At 36.5% G+C, this 17,862-nt stretch overlaps 1 protein-coding gene across 1 annotated transcript; it reads left to right on the top strand.

Moving 5' to 3' along the window:
* Positions 1–238: 238 nt before the first annotated feature.
* Positions 239–16,000, top strand: LOC306857443 (parathyroid hormone/parathyroid hormone-related peptide receptor-like; the record flags this gene model as incomplete). The annotated part of the gene is made up of 13 exons (XM_079397388.1): positions 239–304; positions 6,280–6,385; positions 7,123–7,233; positions 10,035–10,156; positions 10,947–11,041; positions 11,494–11,647; positions 11,752–11,905; positions 12,048–12,108; positions 13,445–13,511; positions 13,697–13,791; positions 13,911–14,052; positions 14,546–14,587; positions 15,563–16,000. 13 exons carry the CDS (start codon positions 239–241, stop codon positions 15,998–16,000), a joined length of 1,653 nt encoding a protein of 550 aa, XP_079253514.1.
* Positions 16,001–17,862: the final 1,862 nt, after the last annotated feature.

Here is a 17,862-nt window from a genome sequence, read left to right as displayed (position 1 = left end):
TATATCCAGGTAGTCCATAAATTAACCGCAGTTAAAATAAACTATTGATCACACTCCAACAGATGAATAGCTGGTGGACGCAACAACATCAGAATAACAACAGCTTTAACACAACACAGCAGTAATGGCTCCAAACGTCACTTCTCTGCACCTCGATTAGACCACTATGTCCTGAAGAGAAACAGGAGCTCTCTGGTGAACTGAAGTTCTGGAAAAGGTCAAAGGTCTTGGGTTAAGCATGGTGTCAGTGGAGGTCTCCGTGGCTTTTGTGTTGTGCTGTGTGCTGATGAAAGCCAGAGCTCTGGTGAGTATTTCACTACTGGCATGTGCTTACTTCCCTGCGTTAGCACTAATACATCTACTGTGGGGCCAGTTTGCACACATTTGTCTAGACTTAACCTTGTGAAGAATGTGCTTAACTGTGTTGAATGTGCATGTGACGTGTACTTCAGATCTGAAGTGTGTGTGTATTACTTTATATTACTACAGATAATATATTACTTAAATAAAAGGTCACTTATATTAAAGAGAGTACACTAACGTACACTTTTAAAAAGAGCATTTTGTAATGTAAAAAAGCATTTTTTCATGGACTGTGATTAATCATGATTAATCGCAAATTTTAAATACTAGGATTTACCTGTAAATCTGCTGAAATAAAGAAATGCATGACAAACTAGGTTAAGGAAACAGTACCTTTCACACCTCCGCTGGGTATGAGACATAATTTTTTTAGCCATTATCAGCCTTTATACTGGCAATAAAACGTTTACCAAGCCACGATCTCATCAATCCCAGTATACATTTACCCAACTATTATCAAAAGTATTTCTAAATAAATACAACAAAACATTTTCTTACGACCGTACGTGAAGTAATATGACAAAAACGTTTCTGTGAATTCCCAAGATGTTTTTGCAGAACTCAAGGTGGAATATTTCAACAGGGTTTTTGTCCCATGTTTCATAGTTTAGTTTAAATTTGGGGCCCCAGATTTCCCAGCCATAGAGAAGAATGGGTTTGATGATGCTATCAAAGATTTTCAGCCACAGTTTAATGGGTGGGTTGAATTTGAACAGGGGTCTTCTTATGCTGTAAAAAGCCCTGCGTACCTTACCTGTCAGATCTTTTATTGCAGTATTGAACTGTCCAGAGGCTGAGATTGTCAGACCCAAATAATTATAACAGGTGACATGATTAATAATTGTTCCCCCAATTGTAAACTCATATTTTTTGTCAGCAAGATGAGGCTTTTTCTGAAAGATCATGATTTTTGACTTCTCCATGTTTATCGGTAAGGCCCAATCATTACTGTACTTTTCCAAAATGGAGAGGCTTTGGTGCAGCCCCTCTTCATGAGGCGACAGCAGCAGAAGATCGTCTGCATACAGGAGGCATTTGATTTCTCTGCCCTCGAAGGTCAGACCAGGACAAGAGAACTTATCAAGTGCTGATGCCAGTTCGTTAATATAGATATTAAATAGAGTCGGGCTGAGGCTGGTCTGACTGAAATAATCCGTTTGTTTGTCATTGATTTTGACACAGCATTTGTTCCCGTTGTATAGGTCCTTTATAATGTCATATGTCCTTCCTCCTATTCCACTTTGGATAAGATTTAGGCAAAGTCCATTGTGCCATACCGAATCGAAGGCTTTTTGGAAATCAATGAAGCAGCCAAATATTTTTCCTTGTTTTGTCTGCTGAACATATTTTTGTATGAGTGTGATTTGATGTTCTCTGTTTTGGCATAAATCCAATCTGACAGTTGTTTAGAATTTTGTGTTCTTGAATGAACTGAACTAATGTCATTAATAATAGAGCAGAATAGTTTTCAGAGGTTACTGCAAAAATTGGAGTTATTAGATTTTCTTTCCAGATTTCAGGAAAGTGTCCTGATTTTAATACGAGATTGAGTATTTTCAGAATAGCATCTTTCAGTTTGGAGCTGCTATGTTTCAGCATCTCATAGATATTCCATCCAAGCCACAGGATTTTTAATTTTTTAGGGATTTAAGTTTGCCTATTAGTTCATGTAATGCTATGGGTTTGTCTAAATGGTTTAGCTCATCTTTTGTGGTGAATTCTAGGTCATGTAATTTGGAGGTCAGATGTTTTTGGGTAACGGTTGGTTCATTTTGTGAATAGAGTTTTCTGAAATGTTTAGTCCAGATGTTTGGGTCGTGGATGGGAATGTGTTTAGCTTCTTTGGATTTATCTAAATTATTCCATAATTCCCAAAAAGAATTTTGATCGATTGCCTCCTCAATCTTGTTGAGCTTTATTTTCATGTGATCAACTTTTTTCTGTATTAGCAGTGACTTGTATTTTTTAAGGGTTTGTTGATATGTGGCTCGTGTTTGTTGGTTTGCAGGGTCTCTGTGTTTTTTATTTGATAATGATCTGTTGCTGATTGTTTTCTTCTCTTCACCAAATGAAGTCGGTAGAAATGAGTCTGTCATGTTCTCCACATGAGTGCTGTGGAGCTCGGCTTCATATTGGGCAGGAGTCGCAGGACTGTCTTTATTCCATATAAATTTGGAGGGGAGGGGGTACAGTTTAACCTTCTGCTCTGAAGATGGCAGAAGATTCACTGACCTGTTCAGACTGAGGACTATGTGACTGTGGTCTGATAACGGTAGCTGTGGCATCACTGTGAATAGTTGATTTTACTTTGGTCTAGATCTGTAATGGCGTAATCTACTGTGCTGCTGCCCAGATAGGAGCAGTAGGTGAGTCGACCCAGAGAATCACCCTTTACTCTGCCGTTAACTATGTATAGACCCAGGCTATTGCAGAGCTGCAGGACCTGTTTTCCATGTCTGTTTACGGTGTTGTCATAATTCTGTCGTGCTTTAGTAAAACATTTTTGTTGGTACGTATGTGAACTGTTAATATATTTATCTCCATCTGAAGTAATGTAGTCCGCTTCTTGCCCTGTTCTAGCGTTCAGATCCCCCATTAACAGAACTGGGCCTAGAGACTGAAAGTATATGTGATCTCTGACCGTAAGGTTGAGAAGATGTCTTCATTGTAATAAGGCGACTCATGTGGGGGTTATTCTTCTAAATTGTGTATCAGTTCCAGATGAAAATACCTGTAATAATGAACTGACAGATGAGTTGAATCGGGTGTGTTGGATGAGGGAGATAGTGCTGGGCTGCTCCAGGGCAGTTTGGAAAACCATTTCAGAGACATTTTCTTAAATGTGACTCATATAAAATATGTTACATGCACGCACAGTTTTAAGGCGGCTTTAATCGGCTTTTTGGTAACTTCATGACTTAACTGACCACGACATTGCATGCATATAGTTTATTTCGCGCTTTGATATGAAATGAGACAGGCTACAGCGCGCGCCGGTGTCTTTGTGCGTGCAATAGAAGAAAATTAGAATTAGAATTAAATGCTTTTAATCTTCTCTAATGTGACTAAATTTTAAATTGATTTTTTCTTTAAATCCAGCTTTGAATCCAATTTAGAATTCAGCAATATTGACTACTAGTTGAACACAGATGATCATCTTCAGTTAAACAGTTTTCCCAATTGTCTATTTGGATCGATGTCTCACCAGCCACATACATTTTTATTGGTCCATGAGAAGACTGCAGACACTCTGTGTGTGTGTGTGTGTGTGTGTGAGAGAGAGAGAGAGAGAGAGAGAGAGAGAGATTCCCCAGCCAAGAAATCACAGGGGGAAAATTAACCCTTTCACTCTTTCATGACCGTTTTTTATATTTTTGTTAGGTATTATATGTAGAAAGTATATTTTGCTTAAAGTGGTATCAGCAAACTACAAATGTGGAGGCTCAATAAAAAAAAAAATGTCCCTAAATGAAATTTAGATTGGGCTCAAAGAAATTTATATTTTTTCATGGTTGTGCATATGTCTGTCTATTGAGGAAATTAAAGTGTCTCTTTGTTTGTCCTGCCAACCTCAGAGAGAATTACTGGCTAATGCATGTAAATGTTCAATGAAGCAGAAAACGAGTCTGTCAGAGAGAAATGAAAGCTCAATAAACAGACAATTTAGAAACAGTATTAACATGACCCCGAGAAACACTATTGATCAAGCCAGTGCCATGCCACTAATTGCACCTTCACTGGAGAAGACAGGTCTTTGAACATCCTAGTGAAATGATCTTCAGAGTTAGTAAGATGTTTTTAGATCATCTGGCAAGTTCGAAAGTTTACCTCTCAACTACTGAAATAGAATAACCCTGTTCAAACATGAATTAAATGTGTAATGAAATAAACATTCACTTATATCTATCAGATGTTTTAACACTGGGCAGTCACACAAACCAATTATTACGAATCAATGGTATTAGATTGTGTGAGAGTGCGGTTCATTCATTTCCCATGTCTTCCTGGGGTAAACAAAAACACAAATCAAATGAGACAAATGGTGAATTGGCTTTTTGCAGTTTTAGTTTTAATCCATTAAGGACTGTGAACTGTAATGATGATGCTGTAATTACAGTGTTATCTGTGTGTGTTTGAAATTTTAAAGCATTATAGAATTGCATTTTAAATTAAAAACTTTTGTGATGCTATTACAAAACATAACAAACAAACAATAAGATTTTAGAAATACATTCACAATGTCATATTTTACCACTATTATTAATATATTCATTATAATTAAATGCAAGCATTACTGTTAATATTGGTCAAATTAAGGGTTAGAGATCTGAACAAACCCAAATTATAAATTTTTGGCTTGTAACTTTTCCCCAATTCTGTGTGCTACAGCTATGCTGTGAACAATTCCTGAAATCATGTGGCTTGTTGAGGGATGATATTCTATTGTTTGTCTAAGTGACCGGACAATTTGGTGCAAAGCATAAACTCTATATAAACAAGTCATATAGAGACCAAAATATCATAAAGAATTGGATGTGGATTTCTTTTTCAGTACGAAAACAAACAGGGTCATTTTTGATTTCATGGCGACTTAAATTGTAATTTGTTTAGCGCTCTTTTCTTTTTCTCTTTCTTTCTTTCTTTCTTTCTTTCTTTCTTTCTTTCTTTCTTTCTTTCTTTCTTTCTTTCTTTCTTTCTTTCTTTCTTTGTTCTCATGGTCAGTGTGTGAGCTTGAAGTTTTGTTCGGTGGTTGTGAATGTATTCAGGGCACAAATGCTTCTGTGTTTCTCTACTTGTGAGGATTCATAATGTGGGACAGTGGTGAGGGATGGCCATGGGTGTGGGGTGTGTAAGGTTGGGTATGCTCTCTCATCCTGAAGGCTGAAGAGCGCTTGTCACATTCCACAGGACTGTGTAAATATTTCACAACACTGAGAGACAGCACATCAGCCTAAAAGAAGGTGGTCCAGATAGTGATAGATGGATGATATGTCAATGATTTCAGCTGAGATTGTGGAAAACCATTAACCGTATGCATGGAAACTAAGGGAGGTTGTTGTTAGAATTTGTAATCTCACATGTGTAGATGAAATGGTAAAACACCAACACTCTCTGTTGAGATCATATATTTAAACATGTGAAATTGATTTTTATTGTGTATTTTAATAGTTTAAGTTTGAAAGTCTAGAAATTTCAGGGACAATTAAAACAATTAATAAACAAAAGGCTTTTAAAAAATGTATTAAAGTTTTTTGTGTGACATTCATATCCCTTGAGTACTGTTGAATCTACTGACAAACAACTTTAAAAACTTTAACTTTAAATATTTAAAATGTGTTAACTCTAAATGTAATACTAATCAAGTATTTTATACTTTAGTATGTTAGTTATAAGTGTATGTCATGAAAGCATGATAAATGGTTATTTAAAATGTTTTTTTTTTTTTAATCATTTAAAATGTACTTTAAAGCAAAACTTTTAAATTCACATTATTACAAATTGGGCTAAAGTGGATTATAAAGTATGTCATTTATTGAATTAATTCTGTATTATCTGCAATTAAAGTTTTTTTTTTTTTTACATTTTAAAGATATTGAGAACACTACAGTTGAACATTCAGTACAGTTCAATGCACTCGTTTTGGGGATAACAAAAAGAAAACCACACCATAGGACATAAATGAAAAAATTAATGCACATGCATTTAGAAACATAAGTTTATCTACCATGTAAAAAATGCACAATAACATTACGAAAAAAATGACCACTATCTTTCAGAATCAAGATAGGCTATGTTGATTATGATGATACTGTGCTGTTGGTATTTATCATGGTGTGGTGACTAGAATTGTGTAAAGGGAAAAAATGTGAAAGCGAGAGAGTATTGTTCTCTCTTTCTATGTTTCTGTTCTTACAGATTGATTCTGATGATGTCATCACCAGAGATGAACAGATCTTTCTTCTGATTGATGCACGGGCGAGGTGTGAGAGAAGCATCCGTGCACAGTTCGATGGTGTCAGAGGTATTATAGTGTATTTCTTTTGATTTGTGCTCTTAATTGTAAGATTGCTTGAGTGAGAAATGTGCATGTAATTATTGTGTGAGTAAATGACTGTTGTACGATGTCAGAAACACCCGTAACCATAAGTATAGCCTCTCAAATTATAGGGCCTGTTGAGGAGAAGCATGCAATTACTTTTAAAGCCAATCAAGATTTTCAGTTGAAGAGGAAAAAAAAATATGACTCCTATATTCTGATATCTACCCTATCTACCATCTCTAATTAAATTAAATGTGTAATCTGGTATAATATAAAGCTAACAAGAGATGTTGTGACAAATGGACAACTAAACTGAAGCAATCAAAAGATGGTATCTTTCTACCCCCACAGATGCAATTTCCCAAAGACAGCGAGATCTATGGCAAATTAAACTGTGGCCCTGTTTATATGAAAATTTTTAGATAAGAAATATTGATTTGAGCTCAGGTTCCTTTATTATTCACAGTGATCAGTCACTTTATAGCAGGATATAGAATTGCCTAATTGTGTGATGAATGCAGATCCACTGCTGTTGGGTTATATCAAAAATATATTGTATTTACTTTTGGGTTACTACAGTATATTTTGAGAGATTAATTTGACTTGTCTCCTTCAAACATTTTGTTGGAGAATACTTTGAATGCATGTTTTAGTTAAATATAGATGCATTTCATGTTATACCTTTGGTAAAAAAAAATTATATTTGTGTATATTGTCAGAGGATCACTGTGTTCCTGAATGGGATGGGATCATTTGCTGGCCCATGGGAAAGCCCGATCAGACGGTTGCAGTTCTCTGTCCTGAGTACATCTATGACTTCAACCACAAAGGTCTGCTAAACCCCCCTGAATAAAATGAAATTAAACCTGATGTAATTTCTCCAGTTTCAAAAAAATTAACCTATGAATGCCTTACTTATATTACTCTGTATTTTAAGGGAGTGTAAAATGTGTTTTGAAGAAAAGTCGAAAAAAGAAAACTGAAAAGTTAACCCTTACAAAAAAAGAAGTATATTTCAAATGTATTTTATTAAGTAAACTTTGGTAAACATACTTTATGCAGTAAGCATAAAAAAAATAAATAAAAAAAAATCAATGTACTAGTAGTATACTTTATACTAGTAATATAATTTCAGTACTTGGAACTAAATGGCCCCACATTTTATTTCATATAAACAGATTTTTAAGTAAACAAAACGTGATATTTACCCTCACTAGACACCCGCTAAGTGCCACTTGGCAGTGTAAGCAAAAACTACACCAAAAGAGTGGGAGAGAGTGCCAGGACCCCCGGGTGAATTTCATGGAGGGACCTGAGGAGGAGGACACACTGGAGAAGCCGGTGGAAGAAGAACTCACATTGGAGCTGATGGATGGAGGAGCCAGGGTGGAGATTTGGCCATAGATCGAGGTTAACAAGGCAATCAATTGAGCGAGGCGAAACTGGGAGAGTTAGAGACCCAGGCGGAAACAAGGAGATGAAAACCCAGGCTGACACCGGAGCCATGAAGCGGGATGTTGCCAGGAGAAGGGGAGGAGCCAAGCAGCTGGACAGGGATAGGACCAGTGAGGATGACTAGGTTTTGGATGACCTACATGGTCAGGACAAGGAAACATGGTATGGCCTCCATGGTTGCGATGCAGGAGCTTGAAGGCTGGATGGAACCAGCGGAGATGAAGGAGCTTGGAGACTGAAAAAGGAAGAAAGTTTCCAGACAGGACAGGCAGACAGGACTAGAAGAGAAGAAAGAGCTTTGAGGGTGAGGACACTGGTAGGATGTCCTCTTCAGGATGTCAAACTGGATTGGTGCTCCCTCTGGGCCAGACATGGCTGTTGACTCTAGCTCTGAGACAGATATGGCAACAAGTCTGAAACAAGCATGTCCTCTGCTTCTAGCTCCATGACGAACATCTCCACTGGCAAGAAGTCAGTGGTGAGTGTAAGCTCTAGGTCTGTGGCGTGTGAGTTGCAATCAAAGCCCTCCTCAACTTCATCCATGGTGAAATAAAAAAAAAATCAATACATTTCCCTCGCGTACCATTAAAAGGAAAAGGGATATTGGTTTTTGACTGTTCATGAAATCCAGTGTAATAAAATAAAATGAACAAACTGACAAGGTAGAGTTATTTATGAGTATATGGGAAAAATATGTGGTATGGTCTTGAAGGGAGTGATCATCCTGCGTGAGGAAGAGGAGGAGGTGGATGGCTGCTAGATCCATCTCCCTTCCAGGTCTGGTATTCTGTCATATTGCGAGCACGGCAAGCAGAAGAGGTGAATATAAATGCAGATTTCTCCTTTACTGACACAAAAAACCCAAATGATACTAGGATAAACACAGAGAGATTACAGGCAAAGTAAACACAAGATTTTGACACAAAGACAATACTGGACTGAATTAAAGAAACTGAGGGTATAAATTCACAAGTTAATAAGAAACTCAACAAGGAACAGGTGAATATAATCAATCAGTAACCATAGAAACAAACTAGCAAAAGAAACCAAGTGAACAACAAACATAGAAACTAAACTAAACACAGGAAGAAAAAGAAAAACCAAAAGAGAATGTGACAATATGTTACTTATGGCTGAGAGTTTATATAATATATTTGCACTTTAAGTATACCAGGTTCTTATTTAGTTATTATTTTTATACTTGATATAATCTATTAATTTAAGTTGTCTTGAACCTAGCTCTTTCCCTTCAGTGGATTTTTTAAAATAAAAATTGATGTATTATGAGTTACTATTTACTGCAAAGCTGACTTGTTTTTATAAACTTTAACAAGTTTATCAAACAGTATATAAATCATGCTGGAATACTACTGTACCTCTAATCTGTCAATTTTTGAAAAAGTATGTAATAAACTGCTATATCAAAAGAGTAAACACAACTACAAGCCAAGTATACTTAGAATATTTAATTATACTTTTCTTAAATACATATCTAGTATATCTAGATCAAGGCTGTCAAACCCAGGTCCTGGAAGTCCTGGAGAGTTTAGTTCCAACGCTTATTTAAACACACCTGAACTAACTAATCAAGGTCTTCAGGATTACTAGAATCTTCCAGGAAGTTATTTTGGAGCTGGTTGGAGCTGCACACGGCAGGACAGTGGCCCTCTGGGAGCAGAGTTTGATAGATGTGATCCAGATCGAAAGATTCTTTGACTTTTCTGGATGTCAGTGCAAGCTAAATGTACTTAAGTATAAAATTTGTATGTATCTGATATGTAAGTAAACAAAAAGTAGACTGAAAGTGCATGCTCAAATTTTTATTAGTATACTAATTAGTGTTAGTATACTTTCTTTTTTGTAAAGGCTGGGACACACTGTCAGACTTTTGTCCCTGTGTCTTGTGTTTCCACGTGCTCCCAGTCCTTATTTGGTTTTTACTGTTCTTGTTTAGTTTGATTATCATTCCTCCCAGCTGTGTTTAACTTATTGCTTCTCCTATTTCTGTTCTCCTTGATTAATTTCCCAGTGTTCTTAAGCCCGGTTGTTCCCTGTTTTTAGTGTCCATTATTGTTTGTCTTACCCCCGTGCTCCATGTTTCCTGGTGAAAACTTCAAGTGCATGCAGCCACACTATATACTTAAGTATAAGCATTACCGTTTTATGTGCATTTTAGGATACGCATATCGCCACTGTGATGCATCAGGTAACTGGGAGCAGGTGTCCACTATAAACCGGACATGGGCTAACTACACAGAATGCACCACCTACCTGCACAATAACCACAGCGATCAGGAGGTGTGTATTTTTCATAACTCAAAGGCAGCTATTATCCAATTTATAGCATGCATTACATTTATATTGTTCATATTATACTATATATTTCTCATATCCATACTATATAAATTTAAGAATGTAACTCATTGGCAGAGTCAAGTAATTGACATCGCCTGGAAGATGGCTTAACAAAATTGAAACAAAATGGTTATAAATTCAATATTCAAAATTCAATACATTAAATTGAAAGAGGGACCTGAACCATTTCTTTATACTAGCATATCGTAGATAGTTTGATATGTACTCTTTTTACATGGTTCAGTCACCAACTACCTATAGCAACCACACAGAAACATCAGCATAGCAACACACACACACACTTTGGTTTTTGTGGTTTATGGGGACTCTCCATAGGCGTAATGGTTTTTATACTGAACAAACTGTGTGCGCTATTGCCCTACACCAACCCTACACCTAAACTTAGCCCTCACAGGAGACTTTGTGCAGTTTTAGATTAAAAAAAAAACACCATTTAGTATGTTTTTAAAGCCTTTTGAATTACGGGGACATAGGCAGTGTCCTCATAAATCACCTTCATATTGTAACACCTCTGTCATACCCATGTAATTATAGAAATTTGTGTCCTCATAAACCACATAAACATGCACACACACACACACAAAATGTATATTTTTTTTTTTGTTTGTTTGTTTTTTGTCCAAAAGGAATAAAATAAGAGCATGTACATGCATTTCCAGTCACATGTACATACACTCAATGATATGTGTACTATTATGCTGTGTTTATTTAGGAGGTCTTTGAGCGACTTTATCTCATGTACACTATTGGATACTCCATATCACTGGCGGCATTACTGGTGGCTGTCTTTATCCTTTGCTATTTTAAGTAAGTGCAAAATTAACATTTATACAAGATAAATATGAAGTTTTTAATTTAAGAATAGCATTGAATATGATATCCATGCGTTCAGATACAGACTTATGATATATCTTTGCTATGATCTGATCTGGTCCTCTGCTCACTGAGGAAGCAGGGAATAGTTGTGATTTACCCATGCAGAATCAAAACTTTACATTCAGTTCACAACTGTAATTAATAACAAGAATCAAGTAATTGTAAAATTACATATAAAGATGTACTTTAAGTGGGTCAAAAACACCCGTAAGTTCAAATAATTGGACTTTAAAAAGCTACAATTCATCATGAAAGAAATCTGGATATACTACATCTGCATTGTCATGTAACCTACAGTATGAGAATATGAAATGAATCATTTTCCACAACTACTTCAAAGTCAGTTTGATTATTCTCCTTTCTCTGTTTCTTTGTTTCTATAGACGTCTCCATTGCACTCGTAACTACATCCACATCCACCTCTTCACCTCATTCATATGCAGAGCAATCAGTATATTTGTGAAAGATGCCGTTCTTTATGCTGTCACAGATGAAGGCAAACTAGAAGATGGGGTCATTGGACAAAGACCCTACATGGTACTCACAAAAACACATTTGCACATGAATACATAAATACTGTACATGTATAACAAAGTGTCTGCAGAACCCAACATTGGTTTTATTGTTCTGTGCCCTAACAGGTGGGCTGCAAGGTTGCTGTGACCCTCTTCCTGTATCTCTTGGCAACCAATCATTATTGGATCCTGGTGGAGGGTCTGTATTTGCATAGTCTGATCTTCATGGCCTTCCTGTCTGATAAAAACTGTCTGTGGGCTTTAACAATCATAGGCTGGGGTGAGTTGTCACTTTTGATTTGAAGATAGCATTTGATAGTAACATTTTGTAGAGCAATACATTATGGCATTGAGGGTGCAAAATGTAGATAGTATTCTCCTTTAACATCCTGCTTCAGTCTCTCTTGCTTCCTGTTTCACAGGAATACCTGCAGTGTTTGTATCCATATGGGTCAGTGCCCGGGTGTCTCTGGCAGACACACAGTAGGTTTACACACACAAACATGTGGCACACATGCATGCAGTGCCTACATGCAAAGGTTTCTGTTAAAGCTCTTAATGTTAACACCTTGGAATATGATCTCATGAGTTCCCTGCCTTTGGCCTGAGACTCTCGGATTGGCCCTAACATCCCCACAACCCTACATGCTGTTTGGAGAATAAATGTATTATCTTCTGGGTGTTGAGCTTTGTTTGGCTTGCACTTTTAGGCCAAATAGGTTCCATCAAACCACAAAACTTTTCCCCAAAAGGTTTAGGTTTTGTCACATAGCTTTTAACAAATTCTAGGCAAGACCTAATGTTAGACTTTCTAAAAAATAGTCTCTGGCTGAACCTGTGAAGTCAAGATATTTATTGTGCGTTCAAGCAGTTGTTTGAGTAGTTCATGTTTTTATTCGTGCATTTATTCATCAGCAATTTTAAGCAGCGGTGTGCTGCAGGGTTCTATTCTTGGATCAAATTGATTTTCACTGTATATATTTCCATTAGTTTACATTTTTTTTGTAAACACAGTATTTCATGTAATTTATATGCTGATGATGCGCAACTTTATTTTATACTCATTCCAAGTGGTTCTTCATTATTTTGATTCTTAATAGGGCCTACATTGTTTAGGTAAGTCTAAAGCCTGGATGTCTAGTAATTTTCACCATATTAGCACAAATAAGGCTTTTCTGAGGTAAGAATTTTGCTATCAATTTACAATGAGGTTTCATTTGTTAAAATCACTTATCAATATTAGTTAACATACACTATAGTTATACAAAAGTTGTATCTTTTGTTATTAGTTAATTCAATGTGAAACTAAGATTAACAAAGGTTAATAAATTCCGTATAAATATATTATTAATTGTTAGTTCATGTTAGGTAATACAGTTAATAAAGTAAAACTTATTGTAAATGGTTTCCAAAATTGTATAATATAATTTTTTTGTTGGATTCTGTTCAGGTGCAGCAAGATTAATGTGCAAATGGTATCAGTGTGGTCAAAAAACACACATGGAGGAGTGCTGCGATAAAATATTCTCAGTCACAGACATCTGCATACGGAAGGGATTAGATTTCTCAAAGAACCATTGAGTTTATTCAAAAAGTAGATTATTTGCGCTGGTCTTTTTATAGAGGATGTGTGAGGAAAATCTTCACGACAAACTCTTGAATTTTATGTTTTACACTGAACTGTGTAATGAGTGTCCCAGTGTAAAAAAAGTTTTAAGTAATTAAATATTAATTTCACATTGGAACATAGTAAAATAAAGATAATAGATGATTGAGAGTGCTTTCTAACGCATTGAAGGTTGGATTTCTTCATCTCTAGGTGCTGGGATATAAGCGCCGGCAATCTCAAATGGATCTATCAAGTACCTATCCTGGCAGCCATTGTTGTAATAAAATATATATTTTTCTCTAATTAATACTAATAATAATTCAAATCTTTAAATTAAATATAACAAAAATATATATTTATAAAATGGAAAATATATTATCCATATTTTATAAACACTAAATGCTTCATATCAGAAAATCCCCACTGAAAAATCACTTATGTTTGTGTGTTTTATTTATCTAGGTAAACTTCTTTCTCTTCCTCAATATCATCAGGGTTCTGGCCTCTAAGTTGTGGGAAACAAACACTGGAAAACTAGACCCTAGACAGCAGTACAGGTTATAAATTACTACACACGCACACACACACACACACACACACGCACACACACACACACACACATGTGTTTATGCATGTAAACACACATTTGATTTGAAGTGATTTGTTTGTTGTATAGGAAACTGCTGAAGTCAACCCTGGTATTGATGCCACTGTTTGGAGTTCATTACATGCTGTTCATGGCTCTTCCATACACTGAGGTCACAGGTCTGCTGTGGCAGATTCAGATGCATTATGAGATGCTCTTCAACTCTTCACAGGTATAGTTTTCAAAAAAAAAAATAAGATCCACTCAGCTGGGGTCAGGGGTCTCCTTTGACCTGGCAAGTTTTCCCCAAGGACCGATAATCTGCAAGTAATAGATATGAAGGAAATTACTTTGGGATTCAGTTGCTAAAAATGGAATAGTCTTTGAAACAGTTATGTTCACTGTGACAGTGATTTACACTTTCCATAGAAATGTAATTAACTGATTAATTTTCAATAAGAATTGAATTAAGATGACAGGATTACACTTTACATGCATTAACTGACATTAACTAACAGTGAGCAATTAATTGCTTATGGTTTTTATTAATACTTGTTTACATTAGTCAATAAAATACAAATTTTATTGTTACTGTAGTTTATAGTTTTTCATGTTGCTTTAATTTGGTTTGGGAACATGAAGTATCATACATGGTTGCTGCCCTGAAAAATTGCATGCATTTTCTGGTTATGATTTCCTTGGAATTTTTCATTTCATTTCCACAGGGTTTCTTTGTGGCATTTATTTACTGCTTCTGCAATGGGGAGGTGAGTGTTTCACACTTTAGATTTATACGTGTGTACTTACTGTATTTACCCAGTGTGACTTGATGGTGTGAACTTGAACAGTTCAATAAGCTTTCTTTGAAAAATGCAGGTTTAAATGATTAGTTCACTTCCAGAATAAAAGTTTCCTAATAATATACTCACCCCCATGTCATCCAAGATGTTCATGTCTTTCATTCTTCAGTTGAGAAGAAATTAGATTTTTTGAGGAAAACATTCCAGGATTTTTCTCCATATAGTGGTTTCAATGCAGTTTCAAAAGGCTCTACATGATCCCAGGCGAGGAATAAGGGTCTTATCTAGAGAAGCAATCAGTCATTTTCCAAAAAAAAAAAAAAAGATATTTATATTGAAATAGGCGGAAGTACCGACCCAGTGTTTACAAAGTGAACATGCAAAGAAAGGCAAACGCCCTTTAGGTAAAACAACCTTTCGAACATGATTACGTAATGCGTGAAGTCACGGATGTGCATCGCAGAGCTAGTGCAAGACGAGGGGGGGGGGGGGGGGGGGGGTCTCTCCTCAACCACCACCAGTGTGCAGCATCCACTTGGACACACCCAGAACAGTCTTCTCTAGTAAGCTATTAGGCTACTGTAAGGCTGGAAGTGTATTTTCTTGCCCCTAAAATACATTATGAAATATTTATTAATGTTTCATTGCTTTTAGCATATATTTAAAATATATATATATATTTTTTTGTTGCTGTAATTACATACATACCAGGGGGTAAGGGCTATGAGACTCCAATGCCGCATGACAACATAACCTTCATACACTAGATAGTATAGTATAAATGGTTTTCATTTGGGACACAACTTATTTCTTTAAGCTGAAACAAGTGAATGTTTTTTAACATAGAAGAAACCACATAATCACCTTTAGATTTGTGTGTGTACCAGTGCCTTAGCACTTTTTCTCTTTCTCTTTCTTTTTTTGTCTCTCCATCATGAACAGGTGCAGGCAGAGGTTAAGAAGGCTTGGCTGAGGCGCAGTCTTGCAATAGACCTGAAGCAGAAAGCTCGTGTCAACAGCAGCGCGGGATGTGGGAGTGGCTACTATGGAGGCATGATGTCACACACCACAACGCAGAGCGTGTGTCTCAGTGTTAGCGGCACTAAAGGCCTGCCTCTGGGGACCATGGGGGCCAAAGGACAATCACGTCTCCACAATTCAGGAAACTTACCTGGGTATGCGCCTCACGACATAGAGACTGTGTTTTTTACAGTGCGGCAGCATGAGCTGGTTCTAAGGCAGAATGATGGGAAAAGGTCTCCATGCAAGCAGACCAGCAGGAATACAGAGGAAAGTGACCATGATTTTGAGCCATATTTTGTAGCAGATGATGAACATTCAGGATCCATGTCTTGGAAAGAACTGGAAACAATGCTTTGATGGTCTCCTGTCTGAATATTAGTGGTGTTTACTATGGTTAGAAGCCCTTAGTATTACATAGTCTATAGAATTACAGGTACATCTCAAAAAATTTGAATATTGTTAAAAAGGTCAATATTTTTTGTCACTCATTTCAGAAAGTGAAACCCATATATTATATAGATTCATTACACATAGAGTGAAATATTTCAAGCCTTTATTTCTTGAAATTTTGATGATTATGGCTTACAGATAATGAAAACCCAAAATTCAGTGTCTCAGAAAATTTTAATATTACATAAGATCAATATCAATAAAAAAAGGATATTTTAAACAGAAATGTCAGGCTTCTGAAAAGTATGTTCATTTCTATGCACTCAATACTTGGTTGGGCCTCCTTCTGCATGAATTACTGCATCAATGCGGCGTGGCATGGAGGCAATCAGCCTGTGGCACTGCTGAGGTGTTATGGAAGCCCAGGTTGCTTTGATAGCGACCTTCAGGTCATCTGCATTGTTGGGTCTGGTGTCTCTCATCTTCCTCTTGACAATACCCCATAGATCCTCTATGGGGTTCAGGTCAGGTGAGTTTGCTGGCCAATAAAGCACAGTAACACCATGGTCATTGAACCAGCTTTTGGTATCTTTGGCAGTGTGGGCAGGTGCCAAGTCCTGCTGGAAAATGAAATCATCATCTCCATAAAGCTTGTCAGAAGAAGGAAGCATGAAGTGCTCTAAAATTTCCTGGTAGATGGCTGCGTTGACTGTGGACTTCAGAAAACACAGTGGACCAACACCAGCAGATGACATGGCAGCCCAAATCATCACTGACTGTGGAAACTTCACACTGGACTTCAAGCAAAATGGATTCTGTGCCTCTCCACTCTTCCTCCAGACTCTGGGACCTTGATTTCCAAATGAAATGCAAAATTTACTTTTATCTGAAAAGAGGACTTTGGACCACCGAGCAACAGTCCAGTTCTTTTTCTCCACAGCCCAGGTAAGACACTTCTGATGTTGTCTCTGGTTCAGAAGTGGCTTGGTAGCCCTTTTCCTGAAGACGTCTGAGCGTGGTGACTCTTGATGCACTGACTCCAGCTTCGGCCCATTCCTTGATGAGTGTGTGTCTGTGTGTGCATGCGTGTGTGTGTGTGTGTGTGTGTGTGCGTGCGTGTAAAATCATATTTAGTTTCACAACTTTCACAGTTAAGTTTCACAACCATACACTAAGATCCTAAAAACAATTACTGTAAAAAATTGTAATCAAATTTACTGCTCAAATAATACATTTTAACAGAAGAATTAATGTATTAATAAAATAAAACAGCTAAATTCATTTATAATTTTTTTTAATAAAATTTAAATCTTCTAAAAACTGGCCTCATTCACTTACACCATAAGTGACTCACCATAACTTTTGATTTTGCTTTTATTTATTTTTTTAAGAAAATGAGAAATGAATCTAAATGAAGTTTTGTGGTACATTATGCCACAAAGACTTGTTTTCACCTGCCAGACAATTAAACAAACAAGCAAACAAAAATCCCTTGGATTTACATTCAAGAAAGAACGATATCTAGAGGCCTCATGGAGGAGTGCAATTTTGACTATGGCCAATAAGCAACCATCTAGCAACATCCTAGCAACCACCCTTAACACCCTACCAACTACATAGCAACATGTTGAAAACATTTAGAAAACATTGTAGTAACCAACCCAGCACACTAACATTGTAGCATTGTGACATTGTAGAGTTTGTAAAAGTGCAAGCTCCACTCATTTTCTTGAAGTTTTTAGTATTGTAATTATGGATATCTGAATCTGAGATGTCAAGCAAATATGTATGTTTGTCTGTCATGCATATTTTGCATATAGAGAAAATGT

The sequence above is a fragment of the Barbus barbus genome, assembly GCF_936440315.1.
Source record: "Barbus barbus genome assembly, chromosome: 38".
Classification (NCBI taxonomy): Eukaryota; Metazoa; Chordata; class Actinopteri; order Cypriniformes; family Cyprinidae; genus Barbus; species Barbus barbus.
Note: the sequence above shows the minus strand (reverse complement) of the source record. Positions and strands in the feature narration are given on the sequence as shown.